Source organism: Rattus norvegicus, chromosome 18 (genome assembly GCF_021556685.1).
Source record: "Rattus norvegicus strain SHRSP/BbbUtx chromosome 18, alternate assembly SHRSP_T2T, whole genome shotgun sequence".
NCBI lineage: Eukaryota > Metazoa > Chordata > Mammalia > Rodentia > Muridae > Rattus > Rattus norvegicus.
The window spans coordinates 28,411,804-28,435,313 of NC_141551.1; the positions used below are offsets into that span (position 1 = coordinate 28,411,804).

A 23,510-nucleotide genomic window follows, 5' to 3' on the forward strand; every position below is an offset into this window, starting at 1 on the left:
TAGGAGGAGCTGCCTAGACAGCCCAGCACCAGTTCTTTAAAGGACAACTGGCTAAGTATCCGGGGCCCTTAATCACAAAATACCAAATAGGTAGTTTTTTTTCTAATGTCCCCAATTTTGCTCTCAGAAGCAAATTCAAGCAAACACCGTAAGTTCCTGCCATAGTTAACCACATCCACCTCTGGAAAGTCACATATCAGTAGCCTGCCCTGCACAATCTTTGTATTCACTTTCTTTAGGCTTGCTAACAAGAGCTCATCTTCAGTACTCAGATATGTCAACTCTTCAGAAGTCTTCTGAAATGCCTTGGACAAGTGTTATCTGAGCTCCCACAACCCTCTGATAATTCCTGGTTAGACTACATGGTCTCTTCTGTCTTCTCTGATTTGGTTGTTTCTCCTCTAAAAGTCTCAGAAGGAACCCTTACAAGTAGGCCTACTTTAATATCTAATATAGAAAAGCTCTTAGAAACTCTTTGCTGAATGGAGTCAGATTTCCATGAACCATGTCCTAATTATGGCTACAGGCATATTATGACCAACACCAAGCATAATACCCACCTCACACAAGCTGATGGCCCCCAATCTTAGCCCAGGTCAATATACTCATAACTAGTGAGATTACTGAGGGATTTTTATTTTCACTGATTCTGCTATAAAGTTGATGAGGTAGAGCCAATTGTCCAGGGCTGGACAGGGGCAAGGAACAAAAGGACCAAAGGAAAGTGGTGCTACAGGCCTAAGTTAGAGTGCAGGGCCTCTCAGTCATCCATATAAACAACGAACTTGGTCATAAATACAGAGTAGGCAAGGATCAGGGATGGCAGGAAGGTGAGAGGCTACAGAACCCTAGGGACTGGAAGAGTATAGAGCCTCTTTCCCCAGCCCTCTAAGATCAATTTAGGACATATGGAGAAGAGAAGGTTTTAGCCTGAAGGCATCAAGAAATGAGAAGACACCCCGCTTTCGAGGAGCTGCTCCAGCACCCCCAACCCCTCCTTTGAGTAGAGGGGGAGGAAGGGGGCCGCCTGGGGAGTCCATGGAGCTGGTCCGCTTGAGCCGCAGGCGAGCGCGAGCCTGAGCACCCCAGGCCTTACCCCGAGCTGCTGAGGCCACTAGACACTTCTGGTACTGAACCTAGGAAGAATGGGAATATGAATATCCAGCTTTCTGCCCTTGCATACCTAAAAGCTTCCATGGGGCAGGTAACTGGCCAAGAATTCTGTTTGGTATGATCAAGGTCCACAGTCATGCCTCAAGTACCTAAAGCATTCCCAGGTACCTCTCAGAAACAAAAACATAAAACTTGACATTTAGTGAGTACTTAAGGAAAGCTAGTCACTGTGTTAAGTGCTTTAACCTAGTTATTTATGAAGTGTTGCAAATGAAGATAACCACGTTTCCGAGCTAATAAATGATTTGTTTAAGGCAGTGGCTCTCAACCTGTGGATCACAAACCCCCAGCAGGTGTCATATAAAATATTTATATTACAATTCATAAGAGTAGCAAAATTAAAGTTATAAAGTAGGAATGAAATAAATTTATGTCCGGGGCAGGGGTTCACCATAACATGAGGAAGTATATTAAAGGATCAGAGCATTAGGTTGAGAAACAACACTAAGGTCTCACAAATAGAAATGTTAGAACTGACATTCACATGTAAGTCTGTCCAGTTGCAAAACTTGCACTCTTTTTGTTATTGTTGTGTTGTTGCTATTTTTGAAACAGGGTTTCTCTGTGTAGCCTGGCTGTCCTAGAGCTCGATCTATAGGCAAACTGGCCTCAAAATTACAGAGATCCACTTGCCTCGTGAATGCTGGAATTCATTCACAGCCACTACTGCTTGGCCAAAACATGCACTCTTAATTATACCTACCACTATGAGCCTCTTCTCCCCATCTCTCACTGTTCTGTACCAGTCTCTGGCAAAACAGATTCTCTGGTGTAGAAAAAGTCTATAAACTCAATCCATTCCCAAAATAACTATCCCAATCAACCTCTTATTTAAATTATTCAGAGCAGATTCTACTTTGCCTTTCTACTTCCTCTTGTTTATCTGCAATTTAGCTTAAGTAGATAAAATCCACAAATCTCACTTTACTGTCCTGCTTAAAACCCTTCAAGGGTCTTTAGTGCCCCAGGCTAATCTTAAGGTTCTCATGACCTGGCTTCTGCCATTCTTTTTGTTCTCCTCTATCTTCTTGCAGAGCATGCATACCATGTTCTTTCAGGTACTCTAATCCACACCTCTCACTTCCAATCCTGAGGTTCTCTGGTATACCTGCCTTATGTCTCTTCGCCTGGCACACTTCTTTGGGTGCCTTTTTCTCCCCTACCAGTAGCCTGTCTGCTTCTTGAGGAACCATCTCCATCATCACGTAGTATGTATCTTATTTCTGATGTGTTTATGTTCTATTAGAGTATTCTGTGATGGCAAAGGCTGTGTGGGCCTTCTGTACAGATGAATGCGCAGGATTAATTATAGTGGATCCTGCGGATAGTCATTTGTTTGCATTAATAAGTGAACTGAATTAAGTAAACTGAATAGTGTAGTTTAAACATCCTATATATTTTTTAAAAGATTTATGTATTTAATATATGAGTGCTCTATCTCCATGCACATCTGCATGCCAGAAGTAGTCATGAGATCTTATTATAGATGGTTGTGAGCCACCATGTAACGGTTGCTTGGAATTGGACTCAGGACCTCTGGAAGAGCAAACAGTGCTCTTAACCACTGAGCCATCTCTCCAGCCCACATCCTACATTTTAATGACCGCATACATCAAGAAGTATGTTGAATCAGTTAAAATGGGGCCAACTCCATATAGCACTTCATCCAAATGCTGAAATGTGTTGTATAAGTGTGTCCATGAGTGTGTGAGTGTGTGCATGTGTGCGTGTATGCATGTGTGTATGTATGCGTGTGCGTGCATGCGTGTGTATGCATGTTTGTGTGTGTGTGTGTGTGTGTGTGTGTGTGTGTGTGTACCTTATATTAGCATTCCCCATAGTTTAAGATTAGCAGAAATAGCAATTATTATGTGGAATGCCCTAGACTTCATATATTAGAAACCAACACAAGGGGGCTGGGGATTTAGCTCAGTGGTAGAGCGCTTACCTAGGAAGCGCAAGGCCCTGGGTTCGGTCCCCAGCTCCGGAAAAAAAACAAAAAAAACAAAAAAAAAAAGAAACCAACACAAGACTTAGCAAAAACAGTATTAAAAAGCCAGATGTATCTGTGAACCAGATTTGGTTCTGTGATCACTGGGTTATGATTTAAAGAGAGCTGCCCATCTTGAGCCTACTCCACAGTACAGAGTGGCCGCAGAAAAACCCTTTTCCCATTCCCATTCCATCCCCAACTCACCATGCAGGCAGCTTGCACAGCTTCAGAGAGTCCCCCAGCATGAGGTTGGCACCAGAAAGCTGCACACTGGAAGCTCTGACAACCAAGATCAGCGATGAGGCCAAAGGTATGCGGATCATGGCCAACACCAATAAAGGTTACAAGGCGAACAGGACACTGCCACAGTGGCTCTTCCTCTGCACCAGCCTCTGCCTGCCCACATAAAGCATAATCACTACAAACTAAGCAATGGCCAGACCCAATACTTCCAGAACTAAGTAAAGACACACACACCCCCACCTCGACATGCCTGCTTACCCTCCAAGGCCCCAAACTTCACCCTTTAGTCGTACCTGAATAGGATGTGCAGTCATCAGAGAGTCAGACACACTGAGCATAGCGGGGACCCAGGTTTTCCGGTCCCCACGGCCAGTGAGGGTACCAATGGCCTCATTCAGCACATCCATACCTAAGGAGACATGCCTACTGTGTTGTCTGGCTTAGATAGAAAGGGCTCCTGGGAGATTCTAGGACTCTTTCATTAACTTAGGATTCAAAGCGATGGGAAGAGAATAGATGGAGCTGAGTTTGAAATTCTGAGTTGGAAGAAGGGATATATTTCCGGCTATCTAAGGCCATTCAAGAACTCTTAAGACTAGGTACAGCATAGACCTTACTTCCCTTCCCCAACACACCCACACCCATCCAGCCCCCTTAGTCCTCACCCATGGCTTTGGTGACTGGTAGGATCCCCATGTACAGTGCCTCATACTTCTGAGCAGCCTGGCTCACTGCATCCAGCAATTCCACTGAAATACACACATTACACACTAAGCTAGCATAGAAACTCAATTAGCCCTTTCCCACCCTTCCTGTGTGTAGTTTGAAGACAGGGTTTCACTATGTAATCTGGAACTGGCCTGGAACTTTCTATGATGAGCAGACTGACCTTATGTGTGACAATCTCTATCTCTGCCTTCTAGTGCTGGGATTACAGACAGGCCTTACCATTCCCCGCTTCTCCACACTAATGAATATGCTAGGACTCAGGCTGGAGCTGTTGCTACTAAAGGAAAAAACCTATAGATCCGCCTCCAATTCACTGTTTGGGTCCTTGGGTCTGGACTCTCCCGGGAGGAACCCAGCCCCCTTACCACCTCCATCTTTTACAAAAGCATCCTGATGGTGCACGGCGGCAAGCCCTTCCCCATACCTTGCCTTGGGAAGTCTTCAGGGGAAATAGGATCTGGGGAACAACAAGCAGCTTCTCCACTGAGTCCTACCCTCTCTGACAAGATCTAAAATACAATGCAAGCAGCATGAGGTACACGGGAGAGAAATCAGGGTAAGGCCAAGCTCACCCTATCCCAACTTCACATTCCCTGCCCACCACTGGCCCTCACCTGTGCACAGAGCCCCTGTAGAGCACTTGCTATGGCTTTTGCGGGCACATCACAGCGAAACACATGACATTTGAGCATACAGCTGTCTTTGTCACCCGCAACAAAAGCAAAGTCCCTGGCAGGGGCGGAGACAAAGCTGTTAGGGGCAGAGGCTTCTAAGTGCCTGTGAGAGGCTTCACCAGTTAGGTTTAAGATATGGCACCGTTGGAATGGGAGAGGCAGGGATAGGGCTTAGAGAACCCAGTTATCACATACCTGTCACTGTTCCAGAAGCATGTGGGAGCACAGGAGAAAATCAGCCCAGTCTCTCAGACTCTCCCCTATCTGTCCCTGCTGAGCTGGGGTTGGGCCCACCCACCCCAACCAGGGATGAACCAGGCAGGGAAGGCCGTGCTGGGTCCACATCAGAGGATCTGTGTCCAAGGGTTCAGCATCAGTGGGGATCACAGCCTGCAAGGGGGAAGGGGGAAACAACTCTCACAGAGTTGGGGGAATGCAGAAGTCCTCACCGGCCCTTGGAGCTGCCCACACCCCATACACGGATGTGAACCAGAGGCTGACAATGGATCAGACTGTGGTCCAGGGGATTCAGCAAGCTCATGGCATCTTTTTTCAGGACCATCAGCATGTTCTGGCCCTGCCAAGGACAGACAGTTGACAGATAAAGTTGGTTAACATGGGAAACAAGCAATTCAGGAAAAACCTACCTCTGCTGAGGCATAGGCTGACCCCCTGGGGAAATCAGACAGCTCACCTCACCCCAGGCACCATCATGAGGCTGGCTCCGGTTTCGGGTCTGGGCTAGCTGCTGGATACAGTTATTGACAGCAATACTGCTCTTCCCTGGTGCCAGGTCCTCCTCAGGGACCTCTACCCAGCCCAGAGAGCGGACTGCAAAGCACTGACAAGACAGAGAAAAAGAAGTGACGAGATGTCGAGTGGAGTGGTGGATGACACGGGATCCATACATATAAACTCTGGCAGTCCTACTCTTTACTATCCTACCCCTAATCTTTCTCTTGACATCTCCCAATGTCTTAAACTGGCCATCATGTCGAATCACTACCTTAGCTCCTGGCTCCAGGCTCCGGACATAGGAATCTTCATTATACCATGTTAGAGAGTTACTGGAACAGAGAGTAGAGACAGTAAAAGGATTAAGGTTCCTACAGTAGAGGCAACAGTAAAACCTAACCTACCTGACCAGCACAGGATTTGGGAAAGACCCAAAATACAGCCCCAGAAATGCAAACCCAGAAGAAATAGGACTCAGAATATAGTAAATCAACAAAGAATAGTTTAAAATGGGGTTGGGGATTTAGCTCAGTGGTAGAGCGCTTGCCTAGCAAGCGCAAGGCCCTGGGCTCGGTACCCAGCTCCGAAAAAAAGAAAAGAAAAAAAAAAAAAAAAAGAATAGTTTAAAATTTGAAGAAATTTAGGACACAAGACACAAACATAAACTAAAAGACATAAATGTGAATATGAATTTAAAATATGGACAAAAGCTTCCAAACCACAACAAGATAGCCTAGAACATAGAATAGAAACCCCAAAAGAAATGAAGTCAATGGATGGGATCTATTGGAACATGATGGGTCAGGACAGAGAATACAGAACACAGATTTAATGATAAGAATTTGCAATGGACAAAATTCAAAATTCAAAATACTCAAAGTCAAGAACATGAGACAAAGCCAAGTACAAAGAGAGTCCCAAACAGACAAAAGTTCCCAGAAGTGGGGGTTGGGGGGTTTAGCTCAGTGTAGTGCGCTTGCCTAGCAAGCACAAGGCCCTGGGTTCGGTCCTCAGCTCTGAGAAAAACAAAACAAAAGTTCCCAGAAGCACTGTTTAAAAGCAAATTGTGGAAGCAGGCATGGTATTATTTCTATGAGTTCCAGGGCAGCCCGGTAGACATAGTGAGTTCCAGGCCAGTTAGGGCTACGTACTCAGTGTGACATGAGACCCTGTCTCAAAAAAAAAAAAAAAAAAAAAGCAATTTGTGGATCCAGCTGCATTCTGTTGAGTGCCACAATAACCTCAAGGCTTTCCCTAGGCCTGGGTGTTACCTTCGGTTCAATGAGCTGTCCAGGCTGGAGAAAGATCTCCCCTTGGGAGGTCGTAGTTCCCAAATCCCCTCTTTTCCCTGTGGAGTAGAGATCAGTCAGTGTAACAGCAGGCCTAAGTCCACCCATACGCTCAGGCTCCATCCTCTTGTTCTACCCACCGTTCCTGGGTCCTCTGCTAGTTCCCAGGTTGGGCGCTGCCACTGAGTGCTACCGCTGGGTACATGCCAATAATAAGTTCCTGCAGCATCACGGATCTTTCTCCAGCCAGGGGGTAGGCCTGTTTCCCCCTCCAGATTTTGGTCCCCCCACAAGTCATCTACAGGAAAAAGGGATTAAAGTACGGGCACACGTTATTTGTGAGCTCCCAACACTACCGTCATAACCCTCGCTCCATCCCATAGGAGACAGCCCTGAACTTAAGTATCAACTCCCATCCTAAAAATAGCACATGCAAAGGTCAAGGTTCAATTATCCTCTGGTTCTCACCCCCGAGATGCCATCACCACCACCCCGTGTTTGAACCTCGGGCAGCCTTCCTTCATCCCTCATCTCCCCTTGGCTTTTGGTCCTCCCAACCGGACCCTCGGTGCACACCATCGCAGTTGACCAGAATGATGGCCAGCATATAATCCTTGCCCAGCATAGTCTCGACTGGCCTGCGTTCTCAGCCCAAGGCGACCTCCGGAGCTGCAGGGCACACAAGCCCAGCCTCTCTGCGCCGGAGACCGCCGGGCCAACTGGCACCGCGCAAACAAACACTGGGCGGGATAGGGACGGCCTTGGGGGAGGGCAGAGGCGGGCCTGAGCTGCCTGTGCGTCTGGTTTCCCGAGTCCTCGCGTGTTTCGGTGCGTGTGTCCTACGAAGCGTACTGACACGATGAACTCCGCACCGGTCGGTAACTAAGAGTTCCTCCGACGGCGGAAGACCGGCAAGGAGAACGTGCACACTGTGCACCAGGGCGCGAATGAGATCATCCGGTGGAGCATGAGATCATCACGCCCCGACCTTTACCCCTGCGCACAAACATACAGCCAAAGACCAGACGGGAGGAGCACTGTGGCCTTTTCTGTGAGGACAGCCTTCACCAAAAAGGCCCCGCCTTCCCGTCCTCAACTCCCCCCACCCCCGAAATGCCCCGGAAGTGCCTCTAAAATGGAAGTAGCCTTTGCCATGAGGAGGAGGGGCTGCGCATGCGCAACAAGTTCGAAAGGGGAAGATGGCGGATGACAAGGTGAGTTGAAAGCGAGGGCTGCTTCAGTCGGAGTAGTATTCACGTTCCTTAACCATTTTAGTTTTGAACAGAGACGTCAGGGGTGACTTTTTTTATGAGTTCCTGTCAACTGACTCAACAGTAGGGGGCACTAGGGAAGGGTTAGCCTTCTGGGGACGGACACGGTTTCTATCTATGAGCACACATTCACTCAGTAACAATCCTCACTCGGGCCCATTCTCTAGCCCCTGAAGTCTGCCTTACAGAAACAGCGTTTCCAGTCCTCCTTTACCACTACCGTCATTCAAACACGCTGCTCACTCGTTGAATTTCATACTCACATGCTCACATAAAAGACTTGAGTCTTTTAGTCATACTCTTGCTGACAGTTATTCTCACATATCCATGTATCATGTTCAGTGTGGAATGGCCTAAGCATATATTAGGTTAACCTTGAATTGTACAGGGAACTGCTTCAACCCGTTATCCACACTTGGTCTGGAAGCCCCGTGTCACCTACAGATTTACTAATAGCCTGCCGGTTTTTCAAGTATTGGAACACAGCAGTTAAAGAAGACAAATGACCATTTTCAGCAAGCTTGTGCATCAGTCAGAGTACTTCCTACATAATGCTAACTGGAAGTTCCTCTGCTTGTTATATGATTCTGTAACGGTCATAGGTTCCTGGTGCACATCCCACCTGCCACCTCCCTGTCCTCCATGTGCATGCTTTTCATTGTCTGCCTTCCTATATCACTGCCATCCCAGGAAGGTGTTGCAGGAAGAGATTTATTTGGTTCTTCCCATCATCCCTCCCACAGCTCACCTAGTTCCTAGCCTCTGATAAAATTGAGCAGGGCATGGGACTGGGTCAAGTCTGCTGGAGCCAGCCTCTCCCTTGTCCTAGGATTCTCTGCCCAAGCTTAAGGACTTGACATTTCTCAAGAAGCAGCTGGAGCGCCTACAGCAGCGTGTGGAAGATGAAGTCAACAGTGGCGTAGGCCAGGTAAGGGTCCCATTGCTCTTAGAAATGTTGAAAAAGAGACAGAGTTTTGGTTTTTTTGGTTTTTTGGTTTTTTTTTTACAGTGGACAATGAGGACCCAAGACAAGTCTCCCTGATAAAATAGCACTTGAACTGCCTATTGTGTATACAGGTTGAGGGCCAACCTGGTCTACCTAGAAAGCTGTAGGCCAGCCTATGCATAAGACCAATACTACACACAAGAGACCTTGTAAAAAATCCAGAAAGCAGAGGGAGGGGAATAGCGCTGCTTGAGCTGAGATCTTACATGGGTTTTAAATAGATGAAAGGTATATGTGCGGACATTCCAGGTACTACACAGATAGAGCCTTGGTGGTAAGCCGCATTATAAACATGAAACAGGGGTAAGGTCATCAGAGACTTGCTAGATAATGAAGAAACAAAGAAACTAAGGGGCAGGTTCCTTGGAAGCCTTTTTTTTCATTCTGGCTGAATGGGGTTCTGGTTAGAGTCCTCTGAACCTAGGATCCTGGTATTGCGTGATTGGGACCCCTCCATTCTTTTTCTAGCTCCAGAACTTTGAGATAATCTTTGGAGAAAACACAGTTACCAGCAGGGAGGCACAAGTGGCTGTATGCTCTAAGCCCAGCTTAGCTCCCAGGCAGAGAAAAGGAGAGCACGCCTGATTTCCTTCTGTGTCTTTCCCTGCAGGATGGCTCGCTCTTGTCCTCCCCGTTCTTCAAGGGATTCCTGGCAGGATACATGGTGGCCAAACTGAGGGCATCTGCAGTATTGGGCTTTGCAGTGGGCACTTGCACTGGCATCTACGCGGCTCAGGCATACGCTGTACCCAACGTGGAGAAGACACTGAAGAACTACTTTAGGTCACTACGAAAGGGGCCTGACTAGCCCCTGTGGAGAAGGCAGGATGAGCATGTTGGGCCTGCAGGTAGAGACCTTCCTGTCACAGCCACTCTGCCTGGCTCCCTCTGCTGTTCATGTGCTAACCCCACCCCTCCTGCCTCTTTCCTCCCTGCCTTTCTTCCTGCAGAGAGTGGACAATGCATTGTCAGCCTGCACCCTACACTCCTTCCCTCCCTAGTTCCATGGGACTGACCCCAAAACTACGGGTCATGAACCCCCTCTTCAAGACCTAACTGGAATGTGCAGCTGTCTCTGATCCTCAGTATTCTCTCTGGTGATGTACCACAGTTCTATACTCAATTTCCTACAACTGTGTCCCAGTCCCTCTGTCCCTTGCTAGCTACCCAGGACACCCAGGATCTGGTGTGGGCCATGAGTGTAGAAGATGGGGGTATGCCAGGCCTAGCCCGGCCAAAACAGGCTCGCTGGACCCTGATGCTGTTCCTGTCCACTGCCATGTATGGTGCCCATGCGCCATTCTTAGCACTGTGCCATGTGGATGGCCGAGTGCCCTTCCGGCCCTCCTCAGCTGTGTTACTCACTGAACTGACCAAGCTCCTGTTGTGCGCCTTCTCCCTCCTGGTAGGCTGGCAAACATGGCCCCAGGGCACGCCACCCTGGCGCCAGGCCGCACCTTTCGCACTATCAGCTCTGCTCTATGGCGCCAACAACAACCTGGTGATTTATCTGCAGCGCTACATGGACCCCAGCACCTATCAGGTGCTGAGCAATCTCAAGATTGGAAGCACAGCTCTGTTGTATTGCCTCTGCCTTGGACATCGCCTCTCTGCGCGCCAGGGGTTGGCGCTGCTGCTGCTGATGGCTGCGGGAGCCTGCTATGCCTCAGGTGGCTTTCAGGAACCTGGGAACACCCTTCCGGGGCCCCGGTCAGCAGCTGGAGCCCGTCCCATGCCCTTGCATATCACTCCACTGGGACTTCTGCTCCTCATCCTATACTGCCTCATCTCCGGCTTGTCCTCCGTGTACACAGAGTTGATCATGAAGCGACAGCGGTTGCCCTTGGCTCTTCAGAACCTCTTCCTCTACACTTTTGGGGTAATCCTGAACCTTGGACTGTACGCTGGCAGTGGCCCGGGCCCAGGCTTCCTAGAGGGTTTCTCTGGATGGGCAGTGCTGGTGGTGCTGAACCAGGCAGTAAATGGACTGCTCATGTCAGCCGTCATGAAGCATGGCAGCAGCATCACACGCCTCTTCATCGTGTCCTGCTCGCTAGTGGTCAATGCTGTGCTGTCAGCAGTGCTGCTACAGCTGCAGCTCACAGCCACCTTCTTCCTGGCCGCACTGCTCATTGGTCTGGCTGTGTGCTTGTACTATGGTAGCCCCTAAGTCATTGACCACCTGCACTCACTTGTGGCTGCGTAGATTAGATGCAACCACCAGAGTCACCTCCCAGGCCTCTGTGATCCCTCTAACAAGTGCCTTGTAAGAAAAGCTAAGGTGTCCAGGTTAGCCTTTGCATGTTCAGTGGGAGAGTTAGCCCTAGGAGCAGAGTGGGCTTGGTTAAGGAAACACCTAACTGCACTCTCTGTGTTCCCTCATCTAAAGAACTGGGAGCCCAAAACCCAGGCCTGGGCAGCCTGTCCTTGAAGCACCCTGCCTTGTCCTGCATGTACATGGCTGCTTCAAGTGAAGTTTCAGTCTTCTCACCTGCTGCGGTCACTCCTGAAGACTTTGTTTCCAAGCTTGGTGCTGGCTGCTCCAGCCCAGCATGACTTCTGCAGAAGAGATGCTTAGTTTGCCCCCTCTACAGTGCTGTTCCCCTTTCCCATCCATTATTCTGGAAAGGTCAGAGGGAGCTGGGGCTTGACTCATCTCAGGGAACATTGCCCCTGGGCCCTGGCTTAAGCCTACACTCCTGACCCCTGTGCTAACCCGAGAGCCCTGTTGAAGCCCACGTTACCTCTGAAGCACTTAGGAGGGACTGTTCTTCCCACTCTTCAGAGGTGTCCTAAGTTCCAACAACTTGGGAGGGTTCTGCAGAGTAACCAGGGACCAGGTCCAGAAAACATTTATAGCCAATCAGTGTCAAACTACTTCAGCAATAAGGTCTTAATAAAGTGTCCTGGCTGTAGGTGCTTCCTACAACCATTTACAGTTGTCCTGTCTTCTGTGCTTCATGGCTCTCCTCAAACATGATTTTACTGAGTTTTCTAGGTAATTTTGGAGTAACATCCAGAGTGGGAAAAAATGATTCTGCCAGCTGTCGCCCGCCAGTAGTGGTGTTCCTTTGGGGAGCTCTGTGGATCTCAGACTTTTTGACCAGTTATGGTGGGCCACACCTGTGACCCCAGGTTTGTGAGGTAGACCAGGAAAACCTCAACTTTCAGGTCAGGCTGGCTGTCTCAGAAAAACAAAGCATTGAGAGGGTGTGATGAAGCAAACTTGTAACTCTGCTTGGGAGATAGAGGCAGAAAGACCAAGAGTGCAAGTGGGGCTGGCTTAGTGGTTAAGATTATATGCTGCTCTTACAAAGGACTCAAGTTCAATTCCCAGGCGCCCATAATTCCATAGGGCTTGGCACCTCAGGCCTCCATGGCAGTCACATACCCACCCACCAACTATAAAGATAGTTTCTTTTAAAATGAAAGGCCAGTCTAGGCTACATTTTGAGTTATTCTCAAAGGATAAAAAATAAAGGGCTGAGATTATAGTTGAGGAGCCAAGCATGTGCCTACATGTTCAAGGCCCTGTGTTTGAGCCCCAGCACTGAAAAAATTTTTTTTCTTTTAATCACCTTAAGCTCTGAGGAATTCAGAAATTCTTGGGACTAGAAAATAGCCCAGCAGAACGAATTAGGCTAGAAAACACTTAAGTCCACAAATGTGTTTTGGTGCAGAGTTTCACATCATAGTCCAGGCTAGCCTGGAATGAATTCTATAGCCCAGGCTATCCTCAATTTAGAAGCAATCCTCCTGCCTCAGCCTCTGGAGTACAGAGTTTATGGGCATGAGATGGCATACCCAGCCACTGCTTTGACTCTTAATCCCTCTGGTTCTGACACCTGTAATCATCTGTCCTTTGAATTCCTGGTCAGAGGAAGGTCAGATCCTGCTCTTATGGTAGAACACTGGGTAGGCTTTTCAAAGTGAGCTGGTTGTCCTGATGCCAGCATACAGTCCCTGCACTCTGAAGTTAGTTGCAGGAAAGCCAGTAAGTAAAGGTCAACCTTAGTTATATAGCAAGTTCCAGTTAGCCTGGGCTATATGCGACCGTGTCTCAAAAGAGAAAAGGTTGCAGGGTTAGGGCTGTAGTTTAAAGGTAGAGAAGATACTTGGCATCCAGAGGCCTTGGGTTCTATCCCCAGCACAGGAGGAAGAGAATGTTCCCTCTGCTACTTAGCTGACTGTCCTTAGGCAATTACTATAACGGGTTTTTTCTGAATGAGGGTCAACTACAGGAAGCAGCGGGGAAAAAGAACTACTAGGTATTGGGCACTTAGCAGAGATTGGTAGAAGGAGACATGGCTGGTGGTGGTAGATTTCTGTAATGAGAGCCATCTTGGTTGGTATGCCCCACCTCCCTCTCCCTTCTGAACCTTCATGAATGCGGACAAAGGAAAGTAGCCTCAGAGTGTTCTGGATCAGGTTTCCCCAGGCAGGATTTCAGCACAGCTGGCCCTGTCTGCACCCTGCTCAGGCTGCTGGTTCTGGGCCTGGAGTTCCTGGTTCTTCAAGGCCAGATCAATGGTATCTTGAAGGATGTCAGCCAGCAGACTGCGGTGGCGATGTTCTGTGGCCATAGCCTTCTCTTCCCACATCCCCTGCCATGCTTGGAATACCTGTGTGCAGATTCAGAGGCGCCTGTTGGTCCAGCAACCTTGGCACCAACTTAAGGCCTGCCCTTGGTCTCCACTGACCTGCAGCAAGTGGCATGTCCGAGCGCGGGCAGCCTGTACATACAGGTCGTATAGGACCGCCAGATCTTGCTCTGCCATGTCCCGTTCCGCCTGCAGGGCCTCCACCTGAAGTTTCAGCACTGCCTGCTCCTTCCATTGACCGCCTCTCTCCACGCAAGCCTGCAAAGATAAGTTGTACCTTTTGGTGAGTGCCACCTCTGTGCAAGTCTTTATGCTAAATATTTCACGTATCGGATCTCATTTTATCCCTAACAGCCTTAAGACTAAAGTTTCCCTTTTGCAGATTTGCAAACAGTACATCAAGGAAGTAATCTAATTGACCAAATTCCCATGGCTACCGCTGGACAGAGCTGAAATGACACATGCTTTCTGGAGTTCCCCGTCCTCACTAGAGTGAAATCCAGACCCAGAGACATAACATGCTGTCTCTGTAACCTTCTCTCTTGCTAGGCTCTAACCAGACAGAACAATCCATGGTCTCAATTTTACTGCCGTTCCCTCTGTTCTGCTTATGTTCGACCTTGCCTGAGAGCACGTCCCCACTCACCGCATACAAAAGTTTGTTAGTTTTTTGAAATTTTAGTGTGTGTGTATGTGTGCATGCATGGGCGTGTGTTTGTTTGCAGGATGAGGATGGGAATAAGACAGTGTCTTCTTTATATGCTAGGCTGACCTTGAACTCTACTGCCTATGCCTCCTGTGTGCTGAGAGGCCTGTACCACAGGCCACGTTTTATTTCTTTTTTTTTTTTTTTCTTTTTTTTTTTTTTTTTCAGAGCTGGGGACCGAACCCAGGGCCTTGCGCTTGCTAGGCAAGCGCTCTACCACTGAGCTAAATTCCCAACCCCCACGTTTTATTTCTTAAACAACTATTTACTGAGCACCCTCGAGGAACTAACTGCATTGAATTCCTGAGCTGATTCTAGTTTAACTCTGAGTCTCTCCTTAGACCCAGTATCCTCTGACTACCCCATCCAGCCTGGGTAAAGTGAACCTCACTGTTCCTACCTGCCAGTGGCTGCCCATCATAGCAAACAGCACTGAGTATGGCCTCTTCTGTGTTCCACATGGCTGAGAGGGGTGTGGCACACACATGGACTGGCCGGTTATGATCCAGTCTAGTCCTTGCCACAGTGTCTGGTCTAGGAACAAGAAGCCTCAAGTTCCGTTCTTCTCGCTCCTTACCTCTTCTGCCACTGTGCCTTCGATCTGTTTACAGGCCGCTTCCTTCCGATGTTCCAAATGTTTTAGCTCTTCTTGGATCCAAACCTGGTGTTCTTCTCGAAGTCTCTGCCTCCGGGCCTGGGCCAGAGAGAACTGCAGGGCCACATCTGGGGCCTGATGGGCCTAAATGGCATCATTTGAGGCTTAGTTAGAATGCAGGGCATGCATACATCTGGAACAAACAACAACCTTTCCAACAGAACTTCAATGCTATGACAGATCCCAGAATCTAACTGGCCTGGGAGAGTCCATAGACTGAGATGAGACCCAGGAGGCTGCCAGTGGAGAGAGGAGGTACTCCCTCTGCTGATGGGTACTGTAGTAGTATAAAGATCCCACCACCACTATGATCCTCCCTATGAGATCCAGGAAACCTTGACCGCAGATACTCTATTTCTCCCTGATGTCAGCACAAAGCTTGAGGATCCCTTATTCCCTCAACTTTTCCAGTTGGTTTTTTTTTGGGGGGGGGGGCGTGGAGTAGGGGTGGGTATGTGAAGTGTTGTTACCCATTCCTCAGAGTGCCTGAGGGGATGCTTTTGGTGGAGCCCAGACCCTAGAAATCCTCTTCCAGCCTCTAGAGGAAAGTGTCATTAGTCATTTAAAAGCATGTACACACACACACACACACACACACACACACACACACACACACACACACCACAGAATGAATAACAATGCAAATAAAGCCCAGGGCAGTAAAACACTTGCCAAGGGGGAAAAAGGAGCTATCAGGCTTAATTCCCTAACTCAGGTCAGTAAAAGTAGGTTGTGAATATGCAATTACAGGGAAAAGAGGACAGGTATGGTGGAACATATCTACAACCCCAGCACTCAGGAGGTACAAGTAGTAAGGAAAGCAAAGAAAAGAAGAAAGAAAAGAAAAAAGGGGGCTAGGTTCAATCACCCTGTAGCAAATCCTAGAAGACAATGCCCCGTTTTGGACAAGAAAGGCTTTGTCTAAAGTACTGATTCTCAACCTGTGGGTTGTGACCCCTTACAAGTCAAAGGAAACTTTCTCGTAGGGGTTGACTAAGACCATGGAAAAAACCCAATGTTTCCATTATGATTCATAGCAGCAACAACATCACAGCTAGGACATAGCAACGAAAATAATTTTATGGTGGGGGTGGTGGTTTTATTAAAGGCCGCAGCATGGGGAAGGTTGAGAAGCACAGCACCCAAAGGGATTGAAGCATCCCATCCCAGGGCCTGCAATGATATGTGTGTGACTCTGGGCTGCTCGCACTTCTTCAGTTTGCTCACCTGACAAATGAGCGGAGTGTCTTCCCTGCTTACAGGAGCTCAGTGGCTCGCCTTCAACCTTCAAGAGACAGACCAAATGTCTCCTTAGACTTATAAAGCCTGTGTGCCCTGGCTGCCTCAGCTCCAGTTGTTCCTGACTCTGTCTGTCTCCGGTCTCCAGACAATTAAGTTGCTTGCAGCTCCCCAGAGACATCAAGCATCTGATGGTTTCAGTTTCTGCCTAGAATGTTCTTCACTGTCTTCATAAACTCCATCAGAACTCACTTCCTAGGAGATCTTACTCTCATCTTGGCAAGGCGCACTGATGTCTCAAGAGTCAGATATTGCCAAACTTTTCAGAGCATTAAGCACAGCAATGTAATTGTCTCTTCTCAGACTAAATTCTACCAGAGCAGGGAACTCCCGGGGCTAACGGGGCTCTGTATCCAACATGTGATGCATGGTCAATAAATATTTGGGGATCAATAAATAAGTGGGATGTTTTGTAAACAAAGAAGAAGGAGGTGGACATGTATGGAGGTTCCAAGAGTTTGGATGAGAAAATGTACCTGTGGTTCAGGGAGTCTTACAGACTTAGCCCCTTTGGGTGCATGGCTTCTTGGGTCCCAGGCTTTTACCACCTAGGAAGGAAGGACTCAAGTGGGTATGGGCCACCCCTGATAAAGGTGTCCCCACATCTCACCTTGCTTACCTGTAGTTCCCAGAGTGCCCTTCCTAGTCGGTTCAATCCACCATCTGTCAGGGTGTCTCCAAGAAGGCCTGAGCGCAGCATCTTCAGGGTGGCCCTGCGAGCCCTCATCTCCTCTATTGCATTCCACAGGGTGGGCTTCACGTCATTCACCTGCACCCTCTTTCTTGAGGCCCCCAACAGAACATTCTGGAGCAAACTTGGGGAGCTACCTAGAAAGAAACACACACTAGACAACTCTTTCCTGAACCGCTGAGCACACTGGCTGTAGTACTCTAGATTTCTATCGTGGACTGTTTATCAAAATCAGCCTAACCCTTGCCAGGTCTAGTAGCCTTGTCACCTTAGCTACTCTGGTGGACAAGGCACAATAGCAAGTTCAAGGTTTAGTTTTGAAACGTAGTGAACCCATCTCAAAATAAAAAGTCAAAGAGGCTAGGGATGTAGTTCAGGAGTAGATTTGCCTGCTATGAGTAGTAGGTTCAATCCCCAGTCTAAAATCATCATCATACTATCATCACTGTTACCACCACCACCATCATCACCACCACCATCATCATCACCACCATCATCTTCTTGTCCTCTAATTACTCCTATTTGACTTTCACTGTGCTTGATGGCCTTGTGCTCAGGCTGCTCTCGGAGTTATTTTTTTATCCACATCAACTCTAAACTGTCTGCCTCTTAAAGCCTGCACCATTAGTCAGAACATAAAACTTACCTGCGGATAAGCACAAGTTTATCCTCCCTGCAGACATAGATCAGTTGTATATTCTGATTAAAATCTTGAGGGTCTGAGATGCTCCAACTTACTTTCTTCCATCAAGCTAAGGATAGGAGGAAGTCTGGGAACTGTTAGCCAAATGAATGTTTGTTGTTTGTGGAGACAGAGGGTCAGCTGTCTACCTCCAGCTTTAACTACTGTTCCCCTACACACACTTTCACTTGTTGTGAATCAACTCCAAGGCCTTACCGTGAAGCTATTTGATGATGGTGGTATTTTCCAGCGTCTTCTACACAGGACTATCTGGCTGTGTAACTCATTCTGGCCTGAGTCTGCAGTACTCCTACCCCAGTCTCCCAAGTGTTGGCATTACAGGTGTGTGTCACCGTGCTCAGCTTCGTTGCTGTCTAATCTATGTCCCCCACTGTATCCTCCTCCCAAATCTCTGGCATTACAGCTCAGAGGCCTCGTCCACCATGGGTATGTGAAAACAGGTTAGTGTCCTCTCTTCATCTACGAATTAGGCCGGCCTCTCTCTCATTTGTGAATCAGATCTATGTTCCGGGATGTGGCCGCCTACTCCTGCAATCCCAGCACTCAGGATGCTGAGGCAGGCAGATTTCCAGGAGTTCAAGGCCAGCCTGGGCTACAGCAAAACCCTGTTGAAGAGAACAGGTGTCAAAATGCTTGATAAAAATCCTGGATGTTGGGCTGGAGAGATGGCTCAGTAGTTAAGAGCACCGACTGCTCTTCCAGAGGTCCTGAGTTCAATTCCCAGCAACCACAGGGTGGCTCACAACCATCTGTAATGGAATCTGACGCCCTCTTCTGGTGTGTCTGAAGACAGCTACAGTGTTCTCATATCAATAAGATAAGTAATTTTTTTAAAAAAATCCTGAATGTGGTGGCAAACAACTATAACCCCCATACTCAGGAAGCTGACAGAAAGGTGATAAGTTCTAGCTAGCCTGGACTACATATATACTTCAAAAACAACCTGAGCTACATTGGGAAACTCTGTCCCAAAAGACAGGAGAGGAAGAAGTTGGTGAGTTATTGAAAATCTCTGAGGTTAAGGTTTTGAGGTTGGTTTCCCTATTAGCTTTGCCCTTGAGTCTTCTGGCCGTGTCGTGCTGATGATGATGGTTTCCTGAGTACTGCCCCACTCAGAACCTAAGATTCTCTGACTGGTCTACAATTGGGCGGGGACTGGTTGATTAAGAGCATGAAGCAAGCTGAAACTTTCCGAAGGACCCCACCTCCACTCTCGGCTACCTCGGGGGTCCAGACGAAGAAGTACTCCACTGTAGCTGTTTGCCTCCAGGAGCCAGGAGATGATCCAAGGCAGAGAGCCCTCCGCCTCCTCACCAGTAGGGTCACCACCCAGTACCTGCAGCAGGGGGCAGTCTCTGCCAGGGGGAGAGAAGAAAGGCAAGGAATGCCCCGTGGTAGATAGGGAGGAGTAACTCTGGCCAGAAGTACCCAACAAGATACATTTTTACAACTTTCTTTGTTCCACCGGAGGTTAACAGGAATTGCTGCATCCATGTCAAGAGGCTCATAACTGCCTAGAACTCCAATTCTAGCCAACCCAACATACTCTTCTGGTCTCCGTAGGCACTGGACATATGTGGTGCACATATAGACAAACAGTCATGTACGTATGGATAAAAATAAATGAATATTTTTAAAAGACTCTTACATGATAAAAGAAAGAAGCCTAGAATACCCTGATACTCAGGTTATGTTTGCCCCTTCATTTCTACTTTGTTTTCAGACACTTCTGCAATATTCCCATGATGCTTGCGCATCTTGCAAATTGGCCTGAAATGATAATTAGCTGTGTCTACTTGAGGTCTTCATTATTTTTGAACATTGAGGGGACGGGGTATAAAGATGGGCTGTCTACTTGGGGGTTTTCCAATCTCAGCTTTGGACATTCATATCCATGCTTTGGCCTCCACCTCACTTCCCAACGTAACAAGACCCCTGAGGCTTACGGGTCTCCAGGAAGCTGCATGATCCTCAAGGAACCTCGCCACAGTTGCTGGGTCTCAGGTCCAGGGAAGGACATGGTAAGGGTGAGCAGAGAGCAGGCCCTGCAGAGGACATGACCAGCTCAGGAATGAAACCTAGACTTGTGCGGGGCTGAGGGCAGGGGGATGACAGGTGTCTGGTCCTCACCTGCCTTCGCTCCCAGCAGCCTTTAGGTACAGCTCAGAGGCATCTCGGGCATCAGACACTTCCACTTCGCTGGCGTCCTTCACCACCCTGAAGTAAGGGGAAGCTGAATACTGCCTTTCAGACCAGAATGCCTCCTTGAATGTCTCTCACCTTCCTGACCTTGTTTTTACCTCCTGTGCTCTTCCCAGGAAGGGAAACAGGTTAGTCCAGACCATTTCAAAGATAGGAAAAACCGTTCACCGAGGTGTTTAGAACCACCCAGTGGGTTACTAGACTGATTCAGACTATAAAGGTGGGCATGCAAGTTGAAATATATTTGATATGAGGACAATAAGATGTAGTGGTGTGGGATGAAGGTAAGAAGGTGGAAAGAGAGGTCTGGGAGCCATCTAGACCCAAGTAAGCATGACCGCAAGCTCAGGGTTTCATTTTCCTGGGATGGCAGAGTAGAAACCTCCAATAGCTTAACTCAAAGATGTCACTGTGCTTTAAGGCAAGCACCCCTGTCCCATTGGGCCTCAACACTTACAAGCCCAGAGGGGCCACATCCAGTACTGGCAGGTCCTCCAGACATGGGGAAAGCAGGTCCCGAGCCTGTCCACTGCGGCTAATCTGGGATCACACAAAGACAACTGTCACAAGCAAAGCCTTTTCCCTCCTGTAGGTCCCACGGACTAAGTAAGATCAAGAATTTTGGCCATTAGAATGAATGGAAATCTGCCACTGGCAGGGATGGGGAGTAGGGGCATCTCAAGGACATGTCAGAGACCTGGGATAGGAGAGGCACCCAAGAATCAATGGGGGTGATTTCAGCTGTGCATCTCAGCATCGGGGATGTGGAACCTGAAGAGACCACCTCCTGTAGCCAGGCAGGAATCCCAGTAAAGTGATAGGGACACCAACCCACCCTAAAAACTCTCTGTCCAAAATGTATCCTGTCTATAAGAAATGCAGGGATGGGGGATGGAGCGGAGTTTGAGGGAATAGCCATGCAATAACTGGTCCAACTTGAGACCCATCATGGGCAAGCACCAATCCCTGACCCTATTCAAGAGACTCTGCTATATAGTCTAGCATGGCTATCCTCTAAGAGGCTCCACCCAGCAGCCGACTCAGATGGATGCAGAGATCCACAGTCAAACAGTGGGTGGAGCTTGGGGACTCTTACAGAAGAATTGTGGGAAGGATTGAGGGTCTGGAAGGAGATAGGAACTCCATAGGAAGACCAAAAAAGTTACCTAACCTGGACCCTTGGAGCTCTTGGAGACTGAACCACTAACCAAAGAGCACACACCCCTCTAACCCATGGGATATATATATATCCCATCCCTCTTCTCACTCTCCGCAAGCATCACAGGAGGGGGAGGGGTTCTGTGTGTCACTTAGCTCTGCCTTCCCACTTTTCTTTTGCCGGGGTGGGGGTGGGGTGGGCTGGGGTGGGGGTCCCACCCCCGCCTTGCTCCTGACCTCACCTGCACCAGACTGAGCGTGCAAAGCACAGGGTCAGAGCTGCAGAGAGGCAAAGCTTCCTCAAACAGCATCTGCAGGACCTAGTAGGGAGAGGAGCTCAGTGGGGATGAGGAAACATCCTTCTGACCCTTAGCACTTCCTGAGGATGAAATTTGTAACCTGTGAGCATGCTGGTTACATGGTAGACAGAACAGAAAGGGTTTGGGTCCCCAACCATAGACCTCATGCCCTGAAGGCAGACAAGCAAGCAGGCATCTTCTGTCGGCCTTACTGTTGCTGGGGAGTGGGTGTGGTAAGGTTCTGAGGTAGCCATTTTGACTTGGGGGTATTTTTAATGAAACCTTGGTAGTAAAGCTTTCAAGTGTAGTGTCTGTTGTGTTACAAGAAGTGTAGACGTTAGATATCCCTGGGATCTGATCTGTGATGCCGCTCCTCCCAGATTCATTCATCCATGAGCCATGGCTTTCCATCTTGTCTTCTTGGCTCCAAGTATCCTTGGTAAAACGTCCTTCAAGGACCAGTGTGCCATGCATGGCATCTAAGCTGTCCCTAGTCTGGCAGGGGTGAGCAGGCAAAGATTTCCTAAATAATACTTGAACATCAGGATACCTGTGTGCTGGTCGCTCCTTACCTGAGGCACAAACCTGGGCGCCTCTGTGTCCTGGCCCTGGAGCAGGAGAGCTATACTGTACCCTTGTCCCACAGAGGCCAGCATGGGTTGCACTTGTGTCAATAGCTCCTGTTCTGCTTCCTGTAGGAACACACAGGCACACCCCTCTGAATCAGGTGACAGCATGCCCTGAGCAAAACGACTGGACCACTCAGAATCCCAAGATGCAGAAGCCTGAGAGCTTCCATTCTCCTCCCATCCCTTTCTTAGAACCCCTACCTGAGCTGCGCCGGGGCCCAGCACTCTGTCAAAGGTGAAGCCGTGCTCCTGTGGACACAGCGGGATCAGTAGCTGTGTGCGTGCGCACATATTCATCTTCCCCTGCTCCCCTCATCCCACATCATCTACCTGAGGCTCCAGGGTGCCTGACTGAAGTAGGCGAAGGCTCTTGGGTCCCTCCAAAACAAATGTGGGGTCATGGGTCTCCTTGGGGCCTGAGAGAGGTGGGCTTCATGTCAGTTTTCATAACAGAAGATGAACTGGAAGGTCACGACCCTTGCCTTCACCCTCAGCCTCCACCCTCGCGGCTTAGCCCCACCTCTTTCAGAAGGCTCTCCAGCGCCCTCTTTAGGCCTTCTTTTTCCTTTTGAATATAATTTGGGGGATTAAATTTGGGACCTCTCAAGCACTAGGCAAGCATTCTACCTCTCAACTATCTCCCCAAATCAATCAATCTCTCTCTCAATCTCTCTCTCTCTCTCTCTCTCTCTCTCTCTCTCTCTCTCTCTCTCTCTCTCTCCCTCTCCCTCTCCCTCTCCCTCTCCCTCTCCCTCTCCCTCCCCCCCCCCCCCTCTCTCTCTCTCTCTCTCTCTCTCTCTCTCTCTCTCTCTCTCTCTCTCTCTCTCGTTTATGCAGAGCTGTGAATAAAACCTAGAGTTTTATGCATGCTACGCAAGCAACAACCGACCCCCTCAACACTCTTACCTGATCCCTGACCCGACACCACTTCTACCACCACAGTCAGTTTGGCAGGTGGGATGCAGGAGACAGAGTGAGCCCCCTGAGGGCACGGAGCTGCCTGGCCCACAGCAACCCCTGTGCTCACCACCTTTCCAGTCTCCATGGCTTCTGAGCTTCTCAAATTCCGCTTAATCATTCATGACTCTCACCTGTGGGCCCGGGGTGGGGTGGTCAGTGACCGTGTACAGGTTACATACCTCTCAGAGGAAGTGACACTCGCTTCTCTTTGGTGTGGTTATGCCTCGCCCTTTATGAAAAATTTGGGATGTGATGTAGTGGTGGAGAAAACAGTGTAATGAGCCCTCAGGTGACGATTTGGCAGTTACCAACTTCCGGCCATTAAACAGGCGTTGTTGTTGTTGTTGTTGTTGTTGTTGCTGCTGCTGTTGCTGTTTTGGGGGTTTTGTTTTGTTTGTCGGTTTGTTGTTGGTTTTTTGTTTGTTTTGTTTGTTTATTTGTTTTGTTTGTTTGTTTGTTTGTTTGTTTGGTCGTTGTTTTTCTGGGGTTTTTTT

The 23,510-nt window shown here is 48.6% G+C and overlaps 4 protein-coding genes across 9 annotated transcripts; 2 read left to right on the forward strand and 2 right to left on the reverse strand.

Annotated features, from left to right (window-relative positions):
- Nucleotides 1-612: 612 nt before the first annotated feature.
- Apbb3 (amyloid beta precursor protein binding family B member 3) lies at nucleotides 613-7,791 on the reverse strand. Of its 3 annotated transcripts, none has more exons than NM_053957.2 (13): nucleotides 7,413-7,791; nucleotides 6,977-7,134; nucleotides 6,819-6,895; nucleotides 5,819-5,879; nucleotides 5,507-5,653; nucleotides 5,262-5,389; nucleotides 5,008-5,013; nucleotides 4,753-4,867; nucleotides 4,563-4,647; nucleotides 4,075-4,158; nucleotides 3,703-3,818; nucleotides 3,371-3,562; nucleotides 613-1,136 (listed from the first exon to the last, which is right to left on the reverse strand). In NM_053957.2, exons 1-13 carry the CDS (start codon nucleotides 7,459-7,461, stop codon nucleotides 900-902), a joined length of 1,455 nt encoding a protein of 484 aa, NP_446409.2. In that variant the 5' UTR covers nucleotides 7,462-7,791; the 3' UTR covers nucleotides 613-899. The 3 variants fall into 3 exon arrangements, with proteins under 3 accessions (NP_446409.2, XP_087448149.1, XP_087448148.1); XM_087592023.1 differs by having other exon boundaries at nucleotides 616-1,136; nucleotides 4,753-4,888; XM_087592022.1 differs by lacking the exons at nucleotides 5,262-5,389; nucleotides 5,507-5,653; nucleotides 5,819-5,879; ... (1 more) ...; nucleotides 6,977-7,134; nucleotides 7,413-7,791 and having other exon boundaries at nucleotides 616-1,136; nucleotides 5,008-5,159.
- Nucleotides 7,792-8,024: 233 nt separating this feature from the next.
- On the forward strand, nucleotides 8,025-12,054 carry Slc35a4 (solute carrier family 35, member A4). 3 transcript variants are annotated; one of them, NM_001432747.1, is made up of 4 exons: nucleotides 8,025-8,050; nucleotides 8,937-9,035; nucleotides 9,724-9,961; nucleotides 10,064-12,054. In NM_001432747.1, the coding sequence occupies exon 4, from the start codon at nucleotides 10,309-10,311 to the stop codon at nucleotides 11,281-11,283; it is 975 nt and encodes a 324-aa protein (NP_001419676.1). In that variant the 5' UTR covers nucleotides 8,025-8,050; nucleotides 8,937-9,035; nucleotides 9,724-9,961; nucleotides 10,064-10,308; the 3' UTR covers nucleotides 11,284-12,054. The 3 variants fall into 3 exon arrangements, with proteins under 3 accessions (NP_001419676.1, NP_671481.2, NP_001419677.1); NM_147140.3 differs by having other exon boundaries at nucleotides 8,851-9,035; nucleotides 9,724-12,054; NM_001432748.1 differs by having other exon boundaries at nucleotides 9,724-12,054.
- LOC120098313 (SLC35A4 upstream open reading frame protein-like) lies at nucleotides 8,025-12,054 on the forward strand. Of its 2 annotated transcripts, NM_001432764.1 has the most exons (4): nucleotides 8,025-8,050; nucleotides 8,937-9,035; nucleotides 9,724-9,961; nucleotides 10,064-12,054. In NM_001432764.1, exons 1-3 carry the CDS (start codon nucleotides 8,036-8,038, stop codon nucleotides 9,919-9,921), a joined length of 312 nt encoding a protein of 103 aa, NP_001419693.1. In that variant the 5' UTR covers nucleotides 8,025-8,035; the 3' UTR covers nucleotides 9,922-9,961; nucleotides 10,064-12,054. The 2 variants fall into 2 exon arrangements, with proteins under 2 accessions (NP_001419693.1, NP_001419692.1); NM_001432763.1 differs by having other exon boundaries at nucleotides 9,724-12,054.
- A 1,369-nt stretch (nucleotides 12,055-13,423) lies between these two features.
- On the reverse strand, nucleotides 13,424-22,648 carry E230025N22Rikl (Riken cDNA E230025N22 gene like). The gene is made up of 14 exons (NM_001402538.1): nucleotides 22,387-22,648; nucleotides 22,258-22,305; nucleotides 22,000-22,119; nucleotides 21,371-21,448; nucleotides 20,428-20,510; nucleotides 19,899-19,985; nucleotides 18,990-19,123; nucleotides 16,994-17,202; nucleotides 16,851-16,922; nucleotides 16,303-16,360; nucleotides 15,546-15,613; nucleotides 14,998-15,159; nucleotides 13,814-13,972; nucleotides 13,424-13,735 (listed from the first exon to the last, which is right to left on the reverse strand). Exons 3-14 carry the CDS (start codon nucleotides 22,081-22,083, stop codon nucleotides 13,538-13,540), a joined length of 1,392 nt encoding a protein of 463 aa, NP_001389467.1. The 5' UTR covers nucleotides 22,084-22,119; nucleotides 22,258-22,305; nucleotides 22,387-22,648; the 3' UTR covers nucleotides 13,424-13,537.
- Nucleotides 22,649-23,510: the final 862 nt, after the last annotated feature.

Coding starts and splice junctions, on each gene's coding strand:
- Apbb3 (XM_087592023.1), bottom strand. CDS start 7,461: ATGCTGGGCAAGGATTATATGCTGGCCATCATTCTGGTCAACTGCGAT. Junction 6,896..6,976: donor TAGCAGAGGACCCAGGAACG/GTGGGTAGAACA, acceptor TCTACTCCACAG/GGAAAAGAGGGGATTTGGGA. Junction 5,390..5,506: donor ATGATGGTGCCTGGGGTGAG/GTGAGCTGTCTG, acceptor TGTCCTTGGCAG/GGCCAGAACATGCTGATGGT.
- E230025N22Rikl (NM_001402538.1), bottom strand. CDS start 22,083: ATGCTGGCCTCTGTGGGACAAGGGTACAGTATAGCTCTCCTGCTCCAG. Junction 19,124..19,898: donor GCTGCTGGGAGCGAAGGCAG/GTGAGGACCAGA, acceptor TCCCCCTGGCAG/AGACTGCCCCCTGCTGCAGG. Junction 15,614..16,302: donor ACACTCCGCTCATTTGTCAG/GTGAGCAAACTG, acceptor ACTTTCCTCTAG/AGGCTGGAAGAGGATTTCTA.